We start from the raw sequence: 16,762 nt of genomic DNA, 5'->3' as shown, positions 1-16,762 counted from the left end.
TAGAAATCAGAAGGAATGGAGATGTAAATCACTTCAAAGGCCCTGGGTTTATTCCCCAGCATCACAGAGAGAGACAGACAGACAGACAGACAGAGAGACAGAGAGAGACAGAGACAGAGACACAGAGAAAGAGGAGGAGGAGGAGGAAAAGGAGAACAGGAAGAGGAAGAAGAAGGAGAAAGGATGGAGGAAGGAAGGAAGGAAAGAAGGAAGGAAGGAAGGGAGGGAGGGAGGAAGGAAGGGAGGATGGAAGAGAAGAAATGAAAATTTCTCCAAGCTTAGATAAGAACAAGTGTTGGTGCTAGAATACAAACAAACCTTCACAGTCCAATTCCAAGATCATGTATGTAACTATTACTCTGTACTCTTGACAGATATTTCTTGTAAATGCTTAATTTGTCAGATAGGTAAGCAGAATGCAGATTGCCGCCATCTTGCTCCCTTTCTTGTGTCACTGACCTTCAACGCTGGTGCAGGCGGTACTTAAGCTCCTCAGGCGTTCCTCTTTCGGGCTGGAGGTCCCTGTTTTTAACGAGTGAGTTCAGATTCTGATTAGGGAGTAAGCACCGCAGCATGAGTCTGCCAGAAGAGCATTTTTTGAGAAGGGCAAAGTCATTGAAAGAATGGGAATTAGGGCAAAAGGGAGACACGCAAGAACCCAGCTGTTCTTCCTCTGAGTGCATCTCCGTGAAAGAAGGAGCAGCTCAGACCTCTGGTACAATTGGCCCCGCGGCTGAACCACCCAGGAACGCAGAATTTAGAATCACAGAATTTAGAGTCTGTCTCCCCTTCCCACCTTCCCTCCTGGTCTGCCTTCTCCTCCGTTTCACCCTGCCCCCGCCTTCCTCCTCTCATCTGTGGAGTCTGAACGAGCGCATCGTTACACAGGCCCACGCCTCAGTTTTCTCACACGCATAATGGAAAATGTGTGTCATCATCATCCGAATTTCTATCTCGTGGGATTTATTTTTTCAAGAAAAAAATGAGATCTGCAAGTGAAAGTGCCTGGCAAGCTGTCAAATTATATACACAAAAGCTAGTTATGATTGGAGTCCTTTTTTCTAGTCTTAGAGGAGTTTGCCGAAGACCATGGAAATGACCTACTTTTCCCTGTTGCTTCCCTTGAGGGCTATGAACCTGTCCTTCAGCGAATCCACCCAGAGCGAACTCTCTGTCATCTGCAGTTGTGAAGCTGCATATTCATAAAGACACATGAACAAAGTCCTGCTGAAATAAAGGCCATGCAGGGCTCACAGACATTTCCTTCAGAAGAACTGCACTGCAGGGTTGATAAGTATTCTGCAGTTCCTGTGATTTGCTCTAAGCATGTGTTACTTCAGGTTAGGACAACAGGCCTCTCTGAAATGGTGCACTCTAACACAAGTGTATTTCATTGACGAAACATTCACTGAAAGAAAATATATAGGTTTCAGCATAACTTATGACAAAAGTACTACTGCTTAGAAAGGTCAGAACCGAGACCATCAGGTAAACAGGCCAGTATTCTCAGGCTCAGAGCATTGAATAAGGAGAGGCTGATCTCTTCATGTACGGAACTATTTTACATTTAAACAAGTATTCATTGCATTATGGAAAGGAATCTAAGAAAGACGTAAGTGCGCTAAGACACCGAGGGCCCATTGGGAAACACGAAGGACATCTGTGAGCTGAAAGCTGTGCCTAAGGCTGGAGTCCTATGTGGAGTGCAACGCATCTGTGAATCCGTACATCTCACATCCAAGGATCAGAAGAGTGGGGAAGGAACTAACTCCATGGACTCACCCTTTGGAGAGTGGGCTAGGGCTTTCTAATACACCCATTTGGTGTGGTCATAGTACCACTTCTTAGGCCACTTCCTCCATGCCGTAGCCCAGCACCCCAGCCAGCAGTAGACGTTCAGTGTGCTTTCTTGTAATGAATGAATGAATAGATGAAAAGCTTCCTGGACATCTCTCCATGTCTGATGTACCGGTGCACTGGTGTGCCTGTTAGGGATTTGGAGGAAACCAGCAAACTCTAACCTAAGAGGAGCACGAAGGAGACGGTTCTGCTAAGCCGTACAGTGGGCAGAAGTTCACGGCCAACCTCATACACACTCTTGTGCCTGGGGTTACAGCAAAGCTTCACTGATTTAGCTATCAAATGTGTAAATCTACCCTCCAGAAAATGATTTAGGACAAGAGAGAAAGGAGGTGAAAAGAGAGGAAAAACTTCCTGAATGTGTCAGATGCTTAGTACAGGATAATTCAACTAATCCTCACAGCACGTTGAACCTGTCTTCCTGTCTCGTGGGTGAAGGAGTGGTAGCACGGTGGGCTGCTTGTCCTCTGCAGGGTCACGCTGCTAGCGCGTGACAGAGCCAGGATTGCTAAAACTCATCAGATGCCAGTATACCTCACTTCCTTTGCCGTTCGTAAGAGCGTGCTGGTCTGTGTCATATTGAAACCAACCTCTTTTTTGGTTATGGATCAGTAGTGTGACACTCACTCAGAAATCTGTTACAGACACCCATTGCCACAGCTCAGCCAAAGGAGAGGAAATGCATGCTAAGAAATCCTGCTCTTATTTTTATAAATTAAGCTTTTCTTGGAGGGTACTGTATTGAAAACCTGCACAGAAAACCAGAAAGACAGACAGTGCCCCAGTGACAAGTGCAGAAGTCGGTGACTTTTGGGAAAATGGACACACTCACTTAAGCAGCATCGAGACCAGTGGGTGGATCATTGCCAGCCCCACAGAAAGCCCTTCAAGCCCCTCCTGGTCACCCACCCACAAGACAGCCGCTGTCTTGACTTCTAATATTGTGGATTAGTTTTAACCTCTTTTGAACTGTGTATAAATTGAACCATACTTTTTAAATGTATGTTTTAGGAGGTGGTTTCTTTTTCTTCACCCTTATGTTTAGGAGATTCACCCCCATTGTCACAAACATCAATAATTCTGATTCACTTAACCATATGTATAACCTTGTAAATAGTCACTACCATCTCTAATAGGAAAAACTCCAACTCTCTGAGGCCCATGAGCAAAAACCAATTTGCATCTTTTATGCGCTTTGAGTCGAAAGTGGGGAGAGATTTGACAGATGCGTTTCTGATACTTGCAGGGCTATAGGAAAACTACATTTGGATGCGGTTTGGAGGAAATGCACGCATTGTGTGTATAGCGACACTTTCTCTTCCCAGTTGTGTGTATCTGGGGACAGAGCACGCAGCTCTCCCTGCCTGTTTCCTTGTCTGCATTAAGAATGAAGAGATGTACAATTTCAGAGTTAAATGATATGAAGTAAAGGGCCTCTGTCTCTACTTTTCCAGATCAGTGGGGAAACTGGGTCACACACTGGTAGACAGGATACAGAGACAACTGCCTGGGTTACCAGCTCGGCCCTGGACCCCACTCCTGCCAGGACCTGGTCTATGCTTTCTAACTATGAACAGATAACTGTCTGTGACCAGCAGAGATTTCTGATTACCCTCTCCTGTTGTCGTTCTCCTCTGGACACACACACACACACACACACACACACACACACAGAGCTATAGGGTTGCCATGGAAAGGCCAGGGAAATTGGACTATAAACCAAAATATGAGATGACCTGAAAAATTATTTAAACAGAAAAAAGAAACAGTTTGTTCTTTGTGATTGTGAGTCTATTTCTATTGTACACATATGTGTGTACATGCATACACACACACACACCAAGCCATGTGCACAGAGGACTTAACAGTGGGGAAGCTCTACTTGGTAAAAATGTGAGACTTGTTGAAGATTTGCTTCTCTGTGACTACCTAACTTCTACAGTGCGCCTCTATCCCATCTGCAATGACAAAGAAGAGATTTGCAATGGTATATCACAAAGATTTACTGCCTGCTTTTTGTGTGTGTTCTCCTACCTGCCTTCCCCACGAGAGTAGGGTATTTTTCCTTCCCTCATTTTAGAGAGAAGGAAATTTAGTCGCAGAGAATTGAATCTGCTTGAGGTCACCCACAGAAGCCTGGGGCAGGCTGAGCACCGCAGCAAGGCTTCTGCGAAAACATTGCGCAGGTGTCTGCGCAGGCTTTGTTAGATGTATCAGAAAAGAGAAGAGGAGACTAGGGCACTGACAACATTTAGAGAAGCAGTTGTGCAATTTTAAATAGAAAAGACAGGCTAAAGGATACAGCGTAGCTTTAATGCAGCATTTTCAGGAATGTGTGTGATTTACAGTGCTGTACTAAGCCCTCTATTTCGTAGATCAAGATATAGTCTTGCCAGGAAGCTAGAGGGGACTATTTGCTTTAGTAATTTAACCTCTGACTTCCGAGCTTGTGCCTCACGGTGAACTACAGACAGTCACACCTCTTCCACATCTGTCACCCAGAGATGTCGCAAGGATTCGTGAGCAGGGTGTTTGGAACTCCTGTGAGAAGCTCTTTGATGTCTTCAAGCAGTGCCACCAGATTAATATTCATTGCAATTATTCATCTGTTTGCTCTTCCTGTTTCTCAGGGTCAGTTGCAATCCTTACCAGACCTACTGGAGAAGAAAGTTTTCCTTTGACTCCTTTGGTGGAGGGAAAGAGGGAAAACGTTAAGGAAGGGAAGGGAGTTGCTTCTCCCTACTCCTTCTCCCGGAAAACCTTGCAAAGTAGGATTGACTGCATGACCATCCTGGTCGCATTGCCCGCCCGGACTCGCATGAGACTTGCTGCTGCGCTGTGAAGCGTTGCTCCTTTGAACCGAGAACCTCAGGAGCGGAGACTCTGTGCTCACAGGGCTCCGGGTTTGCTGTGCTGAAAGTCAGAATTTGTTTTATTTGATAGGTGGAGTCTACCAGGACAGCACAATTGGTGTGCAAAGCTTGGAGCCTTGCCTCGTTCCCTCTTCCATTGTTTGCCACCTCTCTGTCTCTCCCGGGCAGGGTCTCACAGTTTGGAGGGTTATTGTATTTATTTATTGATTGATTGGTTGACCGATTTGACCTTTTCTTTTTTGTGGTGCTGGGGATCAAAGCCAGGCTCCTGGGTATGCTAGGCAAGCGCTAGAGCACTGAGCTATATCTTCAAACTTAGGGTCACAGCTGTGTTCTCCCTCTGATCCCCCAGCACCCCAAGAATCACCCCACCTCCTTCCCTCTGCCCCACCCATGACCACCACTTCCCTGCACCACAGCGGGGGCCAGCATGCAGGTACAAGGAGGTTTTGACTTCAGCACATCTGCCTGATGGATCTAAGCAGCATGTGGTAGGAGCTGCCCCTGGCCTGGGCTGGCCACACTGTGATAGACAGAGACCTTGTCTTGGAGGAAGTGTACCTAGGATCACCTCTGATCCCAGCATGACCCAGTGAAGAAGTGGTAGGACTCTTGGGGTCCATGTAAGGACCCCTCTAGGGCTGACTGAGGTGGAGTACTACATTGCAGCCATGGGAAGACGGAACGCCCGACTCTACTTCCCGGGAGTCAACCCTGCCCGTAGTAGAGCACATCAGTCTGGCCCTGGCAGGAAGGGAGACCCCGCAGCTTTTGAGCTATGTGTGCACCCTAAGTCATAAGATGTGGGTCTCTTGGTCATCTAGGAGGGGCTTTTCTTTCCCCATGGTGTCCCTATGCCAGAAGGAATAGGAAATGAACTAAACTCACCCAACCACTAGTTCATGTGACAAATGTACCAGAATAATGTAAGACGTTCACCCTAGTGAAACCAGGAGGTGGAGCATGTGATACTCTGTGTTATCCTCACAACTTTTCTGTCATCTAAAAATATTTTGAAATAAGAAGTTTAGAAAAACATATCATGGCAGAGAGAGAGAATGCAAGAGAGAGGCGAAAAAAATCTTCGAACTCTAGAAGCTTCTAAGAGCAGCACACTTTTTCTTGCTGTCTGAGCAAGGAGCAGATGATGCTGCAGATGCCGATGGTAAAATCCCCTGGTGAAGGTGCCGTTCTGCAGCCTTCCTTCCGGCTGGATGTCACGCTCGCCTCTGTCCACTGCGTCAGGCCATGGAGCTTCTGAGTGCCGTTACTAACCCCTCCTGTGCACCGGCTGTCTAAGGACTGGCAAGTTCACTAGGTGCTTGATGTACTTTACCCCCTTCATAACCTCATGAGACAAATGTTTTTATTTTTAATTTACATACGTGGGAGACTGAGGTCCAGGATCACATAGTGAGTGTAAGAAAAGAAAGTCTTTCTGACTTGCCCCAAAGCTGGTGCGTGCGACCCATTTTGCCAGGGATGCTCGGGCAGGCGCACTGGCTGGTCCAAGGATTTCCTGGGTGTCTGCTGGGGAACAATACCAGAAGTGAAGCCACAATGTGCAGGTTTCCCCTGAGCCACGCGGGTGCTTTTCTTGGGTAGCAGGAAGGAGTGGCAGGTGACCCACGCCATGCTTATCCCATTTGTATCAGTGCCCGCTGTGCCCCCTGCTTTAGTGACCACACTACATGCGCTGGGAGGAAAATCCTGGCTGTAGATTAAGAATGTGGGAAGTGATGAGTTGAACGTAACTTCAAAATGGAATAACTTTTGCTTAAAAAATATTGTTGTTGGCCTGAAAAAAGCAGGTGATGGGTCAAGGCACTATCGCTTCAATCAGCCAGACACCCACATCTCAGACTGGACCCAGGCTAGGAGGAAGTCGGCTGCCTGCTTGTCCTGAGAGGGACAATGGGTGGGCTGTGGCACCCATACCTAATCATTACAGCTTCGAAGTGTCCTTTTGTTTTTTCTGCGCGCTTCTGCTTATATAATTACTGTATTTCCTACGTGCAGGTGGAGTGGAAATAAGATCTCCTTCTTCCTCTTCTTAAGAAGAAACGTGCCTTATCATCCTGCAGTCGTTTAGCCTATCTGCTGATTCCCAGAGCTCTGAGCAAACTATTTACTCTTTGCTGTCGGGGTGAATGTCTGACCCTGGCCTCAAAGAACAACAGGTTGTAAAGTAGAGGCACCAGGGGAGTGGTTAGACTTTCTCTCCCAGGAGGGCAGGGAGTAAGGATGGAAGGGCTCTGTCCCTTCAGGAAAAGCTTCCTTGGCAGAAAGTCTCTTCTGGAAAGAAACCCAGGAAGCAGATACACTAGGGAGAGAGGGGAATCTCTGTCTTGAGGTAGAATTGCAGGAGTGAAGAAGAAAACAGAGGGAGGTGTGCAAGTCTGGCTTGAAAAGAGTTTTATTAAAAACACCCCAATTCTTGTCTGCACATTTTTGAGGAGTGTGAAAAAAGAACGGAGGAATTTACCTCTTGCGGTTTTGTGGGTTTTCAAATATGACATACAGGATATTGAGTGTTAACCCTTGTTTATCAGGAAGTGTCCCACATATTGAGGATCAAACAGAGCAGCAATTCTCTGAAATAGGGGTTCCACTCATTGGGAAGCATGCTTCTATCTGAAGACCACATGCTCATAAAAAATTCATACAATAATAAAAAGTTATATGATCCTGCTAGGATTTTTGCATAACCGTATAACAATGTGTTCTAAATCTGGCAGCAATGTTATATTAGAACTCTGTACGAGATTTTTTTTTTAAATTTGTCATTAGTGCTTATTGTACGCTTGCATTCCAGACAGCTTGGTCGAATTAAAGGGTGTTGCTCCCCTTGACAAACAGCCAACTATGTGTGAGAGTCTGGCTGCTTTATATAACTGTCTGCCACTCCATTAATTCATCTAGCATTATAAAATTAATTCAGTGTTTATTAACATAGGTTTCTTAAGTCAATAACTTGAAGTATTTCTTTAGACCCACAGACTGTTGAATATGCAATGGCATGTTGTGGATAAGTCCAAAAGAGTCTGAATTGTCCAGCGAAAATAGGATCTTGAAAATAGTATTTTTTGTCGGGTGTCCTTAGAATATTTCCAGAGGCAGCTTGTTGAGGGCCCTGTCAGAACCCCCAGCTCTGACCAAACACAGGTCTTCGGCGTTCCCGTGTGGCTCCACCTGAAAGTCTGGTTCAGAATTTCCCTGTGATCCGGGCCCTGCAGAGAAGGGAGGTTTTCGCTTTGTTTAGTATAACAAGAGCTGGGAGACTCCCGGGCCAACAAACGTGTTCACCTAGAAGCCCAGACAGTTTCTCCTAGACTGAAGTCTTATCAGGGAGACCTCATTTGCCTCTAATTAAAGAGAGATTTGGAGGAGAGGAAAGAACAGCCTGCAGTCCCGACTCCTGCGGGCCCGGCTTTGCTGAATCCAAAGTTATTCCAAGGCGTCCCGGCGGGAATGAATGAGCTAGTGTTTAACGTAACGATCGCCGGTTTCCCCGACTCCCACCACCGGCTTCATTTAGGAGAAAAGCACGGCGAGGAGAAGCTGTGCTCACTTCTCCTCTCGGGTGCGAACACTCAGAAATGACATCACACACCTTAAAGAGCCCCAGGATGACTCAGGCAGAGAGAAAACGCGGCTGCCTCTGCCCTTAGTTGTAGGGCACATTTATGCAGATGAGCCTAGCGAGCTGGTCCCCGCCTTCTTCCTCAGGAAGTTTCTCGGTAGTTTACTGACACCTCATCCAGGCGGGGAGTGTGGACTTGGCCGGGCCGGCCGTCCTCCTCCGGGCAGAGCACCGCGGTGATTTGTCCTCCTGGTGGAGCGAGTTGGAAGGAAGGAGCCGCGAGTAAATAATGAAGGAGCAAGGGGGCACCTTCAGTAGCGCTGGGATCGGCGGCGGCAGCGTGGACTCTGTTATGGACAGCCTGCAGCCGCTGCAGCCTGACTACATGCCCGTGTGTTTGTTTGCAGAAGAACCTTATCAAAAGTTAGCAATGGAAACGCTGGAGGAGCTGGACTGGTGCTTGGACCAGCTAGAGACTATCCAGACCTACCGCTCTGTCAGCGAGATGGCCTCCAACAAGGTAAGCGACAGTCTCCGCGTCGTCCCAGAAGGGGAGACCCGGTCCCGGTCCTGGTCCCGTCCTGGTCCTGTGTGCAGCAGCCTGGGCCGGGCGGCCCCAGCCGCTGTGAGAGTGTTTGTGGCTGTGTCTCACACGACTATTCCACACTGGCTTGGGTCTTGGTGCTGCAGCCACCGTTTAAAACCCTCAGTAAGCTTTAATGGCTAAAACCAAACTTACCTTAGTTGATGAAGTTCACATACGTTGAAACTGATAGAGTTCTATAAAGCTCCCGACCACTCCACCAAAGAAAATAATGGGTTCTTTTTAAATGTTTCTTTTTATAGTTGCCGGAAAACTTAAGATCTGGATGGGGTAGAATGTGTAACATGTCACACTGCCATGAGGTGTTACGGTACATATGTATTTTAAACAAGGAAATAATTTGACCTGCTTATATCAATGAGGAAAAACATGATTTGCCTTTAAGTCTGATAAATTCCTCCTTCTGAGAAGGAGGACCTTTGGGGATTTTCTACTGTTCCTTTTGTGATGTTGGCATGACCTAAGATAAAAAAGAAACAATATGCTTGCCAGAGACAGAAAGTTATTCTTTCTGAAGTTTGCTGATTTTCAAATTGGAATCAAGTTCCACCCATACTGCAAGAAAAGGGCTTTATTTGCAATATCCAGACAAAACTTATTCTTGCAGAGCTTTAATTATCTATCATATCATTTGTTTAATTAACACCTAGGCTAGGAGTTCTAATTTATGCAAGTTATGTAGTGAGAGTTGTTGTCTATTGTTGTTTCTTGTTTGTACTTTTTCCTTGGAGGAAATATATATATATATATATATATATATATATATATATATATATATAGTAGTAAGAGTTATGGAGTTTCATATATATATATATGCAGACATAATTTGACAAAGGGCTTGACCTTCTACCGATGGTGACGAACTTATGGCGTGTGTGTTATTTATTTTTCTTTTAAGACAAAAGATGTTAATGTACGAGTTGTTTTTTCTAAACTAAAACCTCAGTATTCAGGTTTAATTGCAGGGTTGGCACTTGGTGATAGAGAAGTAGGGTTGGGGTTGCAGTTTGGGCATTCACCATCACTGCTCTAGACTCTCCCAAGAGCACATTTTCAGGCTCCCTGGTCATTCCAGCAGGAAGCACTGTGTGATTGTCTTAGATCTCTGAGGCCAGGGAAGGGTTCGTAGCACATCTGGATGAAAGCCCTGACCAGCCCGAGGGCCCCGGGGAACCCGAGTCTCTCCTCCTCCCCTGGGTTCAAAGTGTCAGCTCTGGATCCAGGCTCAGTGGCCCCTGTTCAAGGGGTCTGGACAGAGGAAGCACAGCATCCTGAGAAGATTCTGGAAGGTGGTGCTCTGGGTAGCGGGAATCTTTCCACTCTGGAGCTCTTTGTTTATTGATGAATGAATGGGCAAAAATAAGACCCTTAGTGAAATTTTAGCTCATAGCGCAAGTTAGTGGGTGGAAATATGAAATGGTACACAGAAGTTTAAATATCATTCACTGATTTCACTGAAACGCTCAGCTGAGGGCTAACTTCAGGGACTTTCCAGGCTGGTGTAAAACTCAACTAACTGCTTCCCCATGAGGGGGCTTGAACTGCGTAACTTCTCCAAATCACACTGGGACTCCGTGCAGAAGGACTTTCACACTTGCTTGGCCTCCTAGGGAGCATTAGCAGGTATTCTGGGCTCTAGGATCTGACACTAATACCTAGGCAACACATAGATCCAATATTTGGAGGTCATTTTTCAGTAGGTTTTTCTACTGCAGACGTGGTGAGCCAATGGTGTCACCAAGCTAAAGCAGACAACCACCTGCAGGAGGAGGTAGAGAACATTTCCAGAGAAAATACAAGTTGCAAATCCTTTTTCACGTTAAGTGTTGAGGTGTTGTGGCACTCTGACCACATCTGTGCCCGAGATGCTGACGTGGGATGTGGTCTTATTTGAAATCGTTTCATGCTCAGCGTCACAGCTGAGCAGGCTGTGACACCTGGCACCTCGTGGGTCCCTGTGAGATTCTCCAGTCCCTTGGGCTCCTGCTTCTCCTTGATGGAGCGATGGGCACGAAGCAATGAAAGTTGCGTAGAGCTCACCCTTTGCAGGGCAAAGCAATGATGGGGGTGCGCCCACCTAACAGCTGAAGTCAATTGCAATGCACAAAAAGAGAGCTCTTTTTCTACTTCCCTCTCTGCTTTTCATCTGAACTTTTCCCATAATTGCTTTGGGTAGAGTTTAAGCCTAATGTAAACTATGGCTCGTGTGATCTAATGTGATAGAGAATGTTTTTATTGTTACCAAAAAAAAAAATTTAATCTATTTTGGGGGTGACAGCATGACCTGTGATAAGAATAATCCACATGCCATTTTAAATGCTGTCTAAATGGTCGGAGGCTCCGCCCAAGTTGCCATCTGAAAAGTCATCCTCTCAGCAAGTAAGTTACAGAGCTGGAAAGCAGTGTGAAGAGTTTTACCGAGGGAGAATACGGAGGGTCTGAGCTTGCAGTAGAGAATGAGGGCTCTAAGTAGGGCTGTACCTTTGACGTGGGTCACTTGACTTAACTACTTAAGTGCTGTGAGACTCATAACACAGGGAGAAGAGCAGTACCCACCCCGCCGGGTGCTGTGTGGACGGAAATAATGAACTTACAGTGCTTCGCAAGGTACTTAAAGAGTAGTGTAAGTTCAGTCACTTATTGACAGCATCTACAAGTTTTGCGAAAACAATACAATACAAAATCACACCAGATCTCTATGTCCTTACTCCTGTTTCTGCTAAGTGACCGCTGAGTTTTGCTTCTAACAGGAGCCTTCAGAGTGTCGAGGGGGGAGCCAGCGTCGCACACTGGGGTATGGTGTGCACAGGTCACCTGTGCCAGTCTACATGCAGATGATAGGAAGTTGTTTTGGGTCTGGTGGAGGAAAAAGAAGTGCTCTTTCCTGTTCACTTCGTCTGGGTAGGGCTGTGTTTTACCTTATTTTTTATTTATGGGATTGTTTCCCTTAACTCTTTTGTAGTCAGAAGGAGATAGAGTAGCTCAAAGATGGTAATTTTTTCCAAGACAGGGTCTCACTGTATAGCCCAAGCTGGCCTTGAACTTACGGCAGCCGTCCGGTGTCAGCCTCCCAGAGTGCTGGGATTAGAGGCGTGTGCCACAATGCCTGGCTTCAAAGATTGTAATTGCCTTTCCCAAGTGTACTTCAGGGCCCAGGGAGTTGCAGAACTGTTTCTGTGACTTACAAAAATGTAGGCTTCTCCTTTGGCCCAACTCTTCTTGACCCCTCAGTGCTGGGCCCAGGCCAAACAGAATTGCAAAACTTGAGAGACAGTTGCAGGCAGGTGGATTCGTGCTACAGATCATTTTCTCCAGAATGTGACAAGAAGAGGAGCAAGGTCAGGCAGAGTTTTACGAGACAATGACATTGTTTGCACCGTGAAAGGGATGTCTGTGAGCCTTCTGCCAGCTGCCCGACTTGGGCTGGACCTGTTAGAGGGTTCTACTTAACGGCAGATCCCACCTAATATTCGCTCGTTAATTTCTGTGTATCAACTTTCATCACCTCCTGAATTAGAAGACCTGTCTTAACTTCAGCAAAGGGCACCGGAGCATGAATTGCTCTGTGGCAAAATAGTCCGATGTTTTGAAAACAGGATGCTTTGGCTCTGCAGTATAAAAAAGAGGAACGGAAAGAGAAACGGTATAGAAAGGAAGAAGGCAAACAGTCTCAGCAGGGCCCCTGGCCGGCGGCGCAGAAACAGTGACCTATCCCTCTGACCTCCGCTGCCGCTCTGTGCCTGACCTCCTGTCGCCAAAGCCGACCGACGTCACTGGAGGAGGATAGGAGGAATGGCGCAGCTGCTGTGAGGGTGAATAGAATTTCCTGTCCCCTTCCTGACAGAGGCAGCCAGAACGCACATGGCCGCAGCAAAGGCAGCTGAGCGAGGCTGGCCCGGGACAGCTCCGGGGCGGCGTGGGTGGGGCTGACAGGGAAGGGGAGTGTTTCTGCCTCCTTTATGCAGAAGCACAGCTCCCCTCCTGGGGGTTTTGGATGAAAAAATTGTCACGAGTACTCTGCATGTTGAAGGTTTGTCCAAAGAAGCACCTACTGTGATAGTCCATAAGAAGCTGTGCTAGGTCACTCGTGCCTGGCCTAACTTCCCCCAAATGCCCTCCTCTGAACTTTCCTTTCCCTCCAGCTGTGCCCTAGGACGATTTTATGTCCAGGGTGATGATCTGCGCCTGCTTGGTGACAGTGAATGTGCTCTTTTTACCATTTTCTTAAGGGTGAAGCCTCAGGACTTAGCCCTTCTGTAAACATTTGCTAAGGAAACCTACAAGCCAGGGAGAGGAGGCTGGTCTTCCCTAAGGCCTGCTGAAATCAGCCCCAGGTGCCTTCGCTGGGGAAGTTAGTTCTCCTGGCTGTGCAGGTTTTGTTCTCCAGTGTTTGAGGAGCGCTGAACACCTGGCACAGAGGGAGCTCCTTGCCTGTGCTCTTGGTTGGCACAGAAGAAAGTCCCATAGTCCCACCAGCTCAGCCTGGAGCCACCTGAAAGCCAGGCTGCCAGACACGGGACAGCAGCGGTCGGGATGGGTAGATGTCCCAGGGTGGGGAGAGTTGTTCTGTATATAACACAACAATCAAAAGCTATGGGATATGTTGGATCCAGCAGAACCTACGGGAAACAGAGCTTCTGGCCAATAGATTTACCTTGGCACCCTATCATCGGCTGATGAAAGGCAGGTGACCAACAGTTGAAAGGGATTAATGCCACACTGGTCTAAATTTCAATGATAATGACTAGGGCAGTGCTGTCCTCAGCACCCTTCGCACAAGAACAGTCCCTTTTCTGAATTCTGTGTTTTAGAGAGCCTTAGCCTCATTTTCCTCCACCTGCCTGCTAGCCCAGGAGGTGAGCCCGTCAGGCCAAGGGGCGTTCCCGCACACTCTTCTAGGCCCCGCTACGCAACTGCTAGACTCCCATATTCTTTGCCCAAATGACTTTAAACCTACTTGCAGGGCCTGTGTAGACCTCATCCCTTAAATATGCTGTAGAAAGGACCATCCTCAGGCCAAGGAATAGGCAGGAGGTGGTAACTTGGGGTGGGGAGAGTGTGCGGGAGGAGCTCAGGCACAGGCGGTGGCGGAAGGTCCATGCTGGCTTCCACCAAAGGCACCTGCCAGTGGGGATAGAAGAGAGAGGCTGTGGTGCATGAGCAAGGCCCCCCTGGGCTGCCATATCCAAGATGCTCACTTGCCCTAACTTTAGTCTGCCCTTCTGGGCTGCGATTCCAGAAGGGAGTTGAGGAGATAGCTTCGTCTGTGTCTGTGTACGTAGGCTTACATGTACAGCCTCACGCCTGAGCGAGGTGACCTTGAATGAGCGGGCAGAAGAGAATGAAAGTCAGTTCTGATGGCCAGGTGAGCATTCACACACTTTTGGGTCCAACTTCTGTCCCTTCACTGCTCAGATTTGTGTCCATTCATGTATGGGGGCAGCAAGGTAAAGCAAAATATATATGTGGAAATGAGCCCGGGTTAGAGTTCCAGCCATGCCTTTATTTGCCAGTGTTAGTAAGGATAATTAAATCATTAGATTGTGTAGGTTTGCTTATCAAGGTTGTTGGAGGAGATTATCTCCATGGGCTCCTTCGGGTCTTGCATTTATTGATAGAATAATAATTGTAAACAACCAAACTACCGGGACAGGTGTAGACTCTGCGCAGGCCTTGTGCTAAGCTCTTTGCCTAGATTCCCTCGTTAATGTTCACAACAGCCCTTTAAAATAGGTATTATTGTTCTCCCTGGTTTACAGACAGGTGAAAAGAAGCTTAGAGAATAGAAATAACTTACTCAAGGTAAGGAAATAAGAGAAGGAGTATAGTTCAATGCTTTCCTAGCAACGTACATGAGGGATGTACAGAGAGGGGCAGAGAGAGAGACTGAGAGACTGAGAGAGACAGACAGAGTCAAAGAGACAGAGACAGAGAGTCAGCATTCATACCCAAAGTCATCTGACTAACCATCAATGATTCCAACAAAACAGAAAAATTTAGACAAACATTTAGATGTAATTAATAATTTTCTAAGAAAGCTTTGTAGTGGTTGATGGAAGAGTGTATTCTTCCAATTCTGGCCATCACTGGTTCAATCCTGTTCAAAATTCTAACCCATCTCTACCATATTTCTGGGTTGTAGGCTGGCTGGTCTTGGCTGGAAAACACAATGTACTAACATAGATAAGAAGGAAGAGTGATCTTTGCCAAGGAGATTTATTGTAAAGCACTCATAGAAATGTAAATAACAATATCAAAAACATCACCTTCTTGTGGATCAGTATACTGAATTCAAGATCTATTTAAATTCTTTCATATGATTATTAACATAGTAGAGTTCTATTTAGAAAAACTCTTAGCCCATTCTCAAATTCCGTTTTTTTTCTTTGCTCAATATAGTAAAGAAAAGAGAAAGAGCTTTCTTATTTAAGAAAAATTTTTTTGTGATCATTTTACTGTCCAGGGCAACTTCATCAGGGCATGTAATTTGAGTATAAAATGAAAACTTACACTTCAGTAGCAATAATATAGAGGGAAAATTCCTTGAAGTAACCTGTTTTCCTTGTTCATTGTCTCCTGGGATTAAAGAGATTAAATTGTTTATTCTTTGTCATTATTGTAATTACTCTTTTTATGACAAAACAGAGTTGATTATTGATTGCAGTTCAGCATTCCAACTTCTAGTCTTATCACCATTTAGCAAATTAAAGAGTTTGGAAGGTATTTTGTGCTTTGAAATAAACTGGATTTCTAATCAACTTCGTTTGACTCAAAGATTTCCACATTGGCATATGGAAAGATCTCCTTCCCTGAATTCTGAGCATTTGGCCCATTCTGTCTGGTAATTCACTCAAAAATTCCTAAGTGGACTAATCTCTAAAAGGCAAACCTGGATTAAGTGAGGGTTGTTACTGTTGGTTGCTGTAATTCTGGAGAGCAGATAAGGGAACATCATGTTCTCAAAATCTCATAAATAAGCCATTTTAAGGGGAGCCTCACTCTCCACATGGGAAAAACAATCAGATATTATGCTCAGATTGTCAAATAGAAATCTAAAGCACTAGTATTGAAAGATAGAATTGCAGTACATCAATGGAACAAACGTTGGTTTCCATTTTGTTTACACTTCCTTCTTGTCTTTTTTCGCGGGGGAAGGGGCATGTTTTACAATCTATAGGAATCTAAAAGCCCACCAAGTTCTGTGCCATTGAAAGAAATGGCCAAATGCTCAGAATTCAGGGAAGGAGATCTTGTCTTTGAAAGAAAAGCCAGGGGTTTTACATAATTCTTCTGAAGAATTTCACTTCTGAGAAACAGTGGGCTCAGCAAGCAGAAAGGCTCTGCTGTCCAGAAGCCAGGGTGTGCTACAAGGAGGATCCCAGGACAACCCCTGGCACGGTCAAGAGGTGCCACGCTCTCGCAGGCAGCATCCCTGTCACTGATGTGCCCCCTGTGCACCCTTCCAGGAGCCCTCTCAGGGCCATGCCAGCCCCCACGACTTGCCCACTTGTACGTGATGTTTCCCTCAACTGTGGCAATCTGCTTAGTCTCTTGGGTATTTCACTGTAGCTTCCTTTGTTTGATTTACTTTAAAGTGACCAAGTGCTTCCACAAAGAAAGGACTGTTAAGTTATTTTGCAATGAAGAAGACAGTAAAACTGCTGTTTCTTTTGTCTCTGTTTTGGGGAGTGCCTGATAATCTTTTCCTCTTTGTGGAGTCGATTTTAAAGCTATAATCCAGCCCTTCTGTTCATCAGTCACAGAATTTTCCCTTCCCCTAAGCACCTGCGGTCTTAACATGGACTGCATTTGACATCTGAAGCCCTCAGAGACTGAAGTTTA

General features: G+C 46.1%; 1 protein-coding gene across 3 annotated transcripts in view; it reads left to right on the top strand.

The window, feature by feature from the left end:
• The window catches only part of Pde4b (phosphodiesterase 4B, cAMP-specific), a 441,907-nt gene that overhangs the window by 393,038 nt on the left and 32,107 nt on the right, over nucleotides 1–16,762 (top strand). For all 3 annotated transcript variants that reach the window (XM_005385294.2, XM_005385295.2, XM_005385297.2), the window contains one exon: nucleotides 8,724–8,836. In XM_005385294.2, coding sequence (XP_005385351.1) covers nucleotides 8,724–8,836 — 113 coding nt within the window. The remainder of the gene's footprint in view (nucleotides 1–8,723; nucleotides 8,837–16,762) is intronic.

This window comes from Chinchilla lanigera, unplaced genomic scaffold (assembly GCF_000276665.1).
Source record: "Chinchilla lanigera isolate Chin_1 unplaced genomic scaffold, ChiLan1.0 scaffold00022, whole genome shotgun sequence".
In the NCBI taxonomy this organism is placed as follows: Eukaryota; Metazoa; Chordata; class Mammalia; order Rodentia; family Chinchillidae; genus Chinchilla; species Chinchilla lanigera.
The sequence above is the reverse complement of the archived record's forward strand: the minus strand, read 5'-3'. Positions and strand labels throughout refer to the sequence as shown.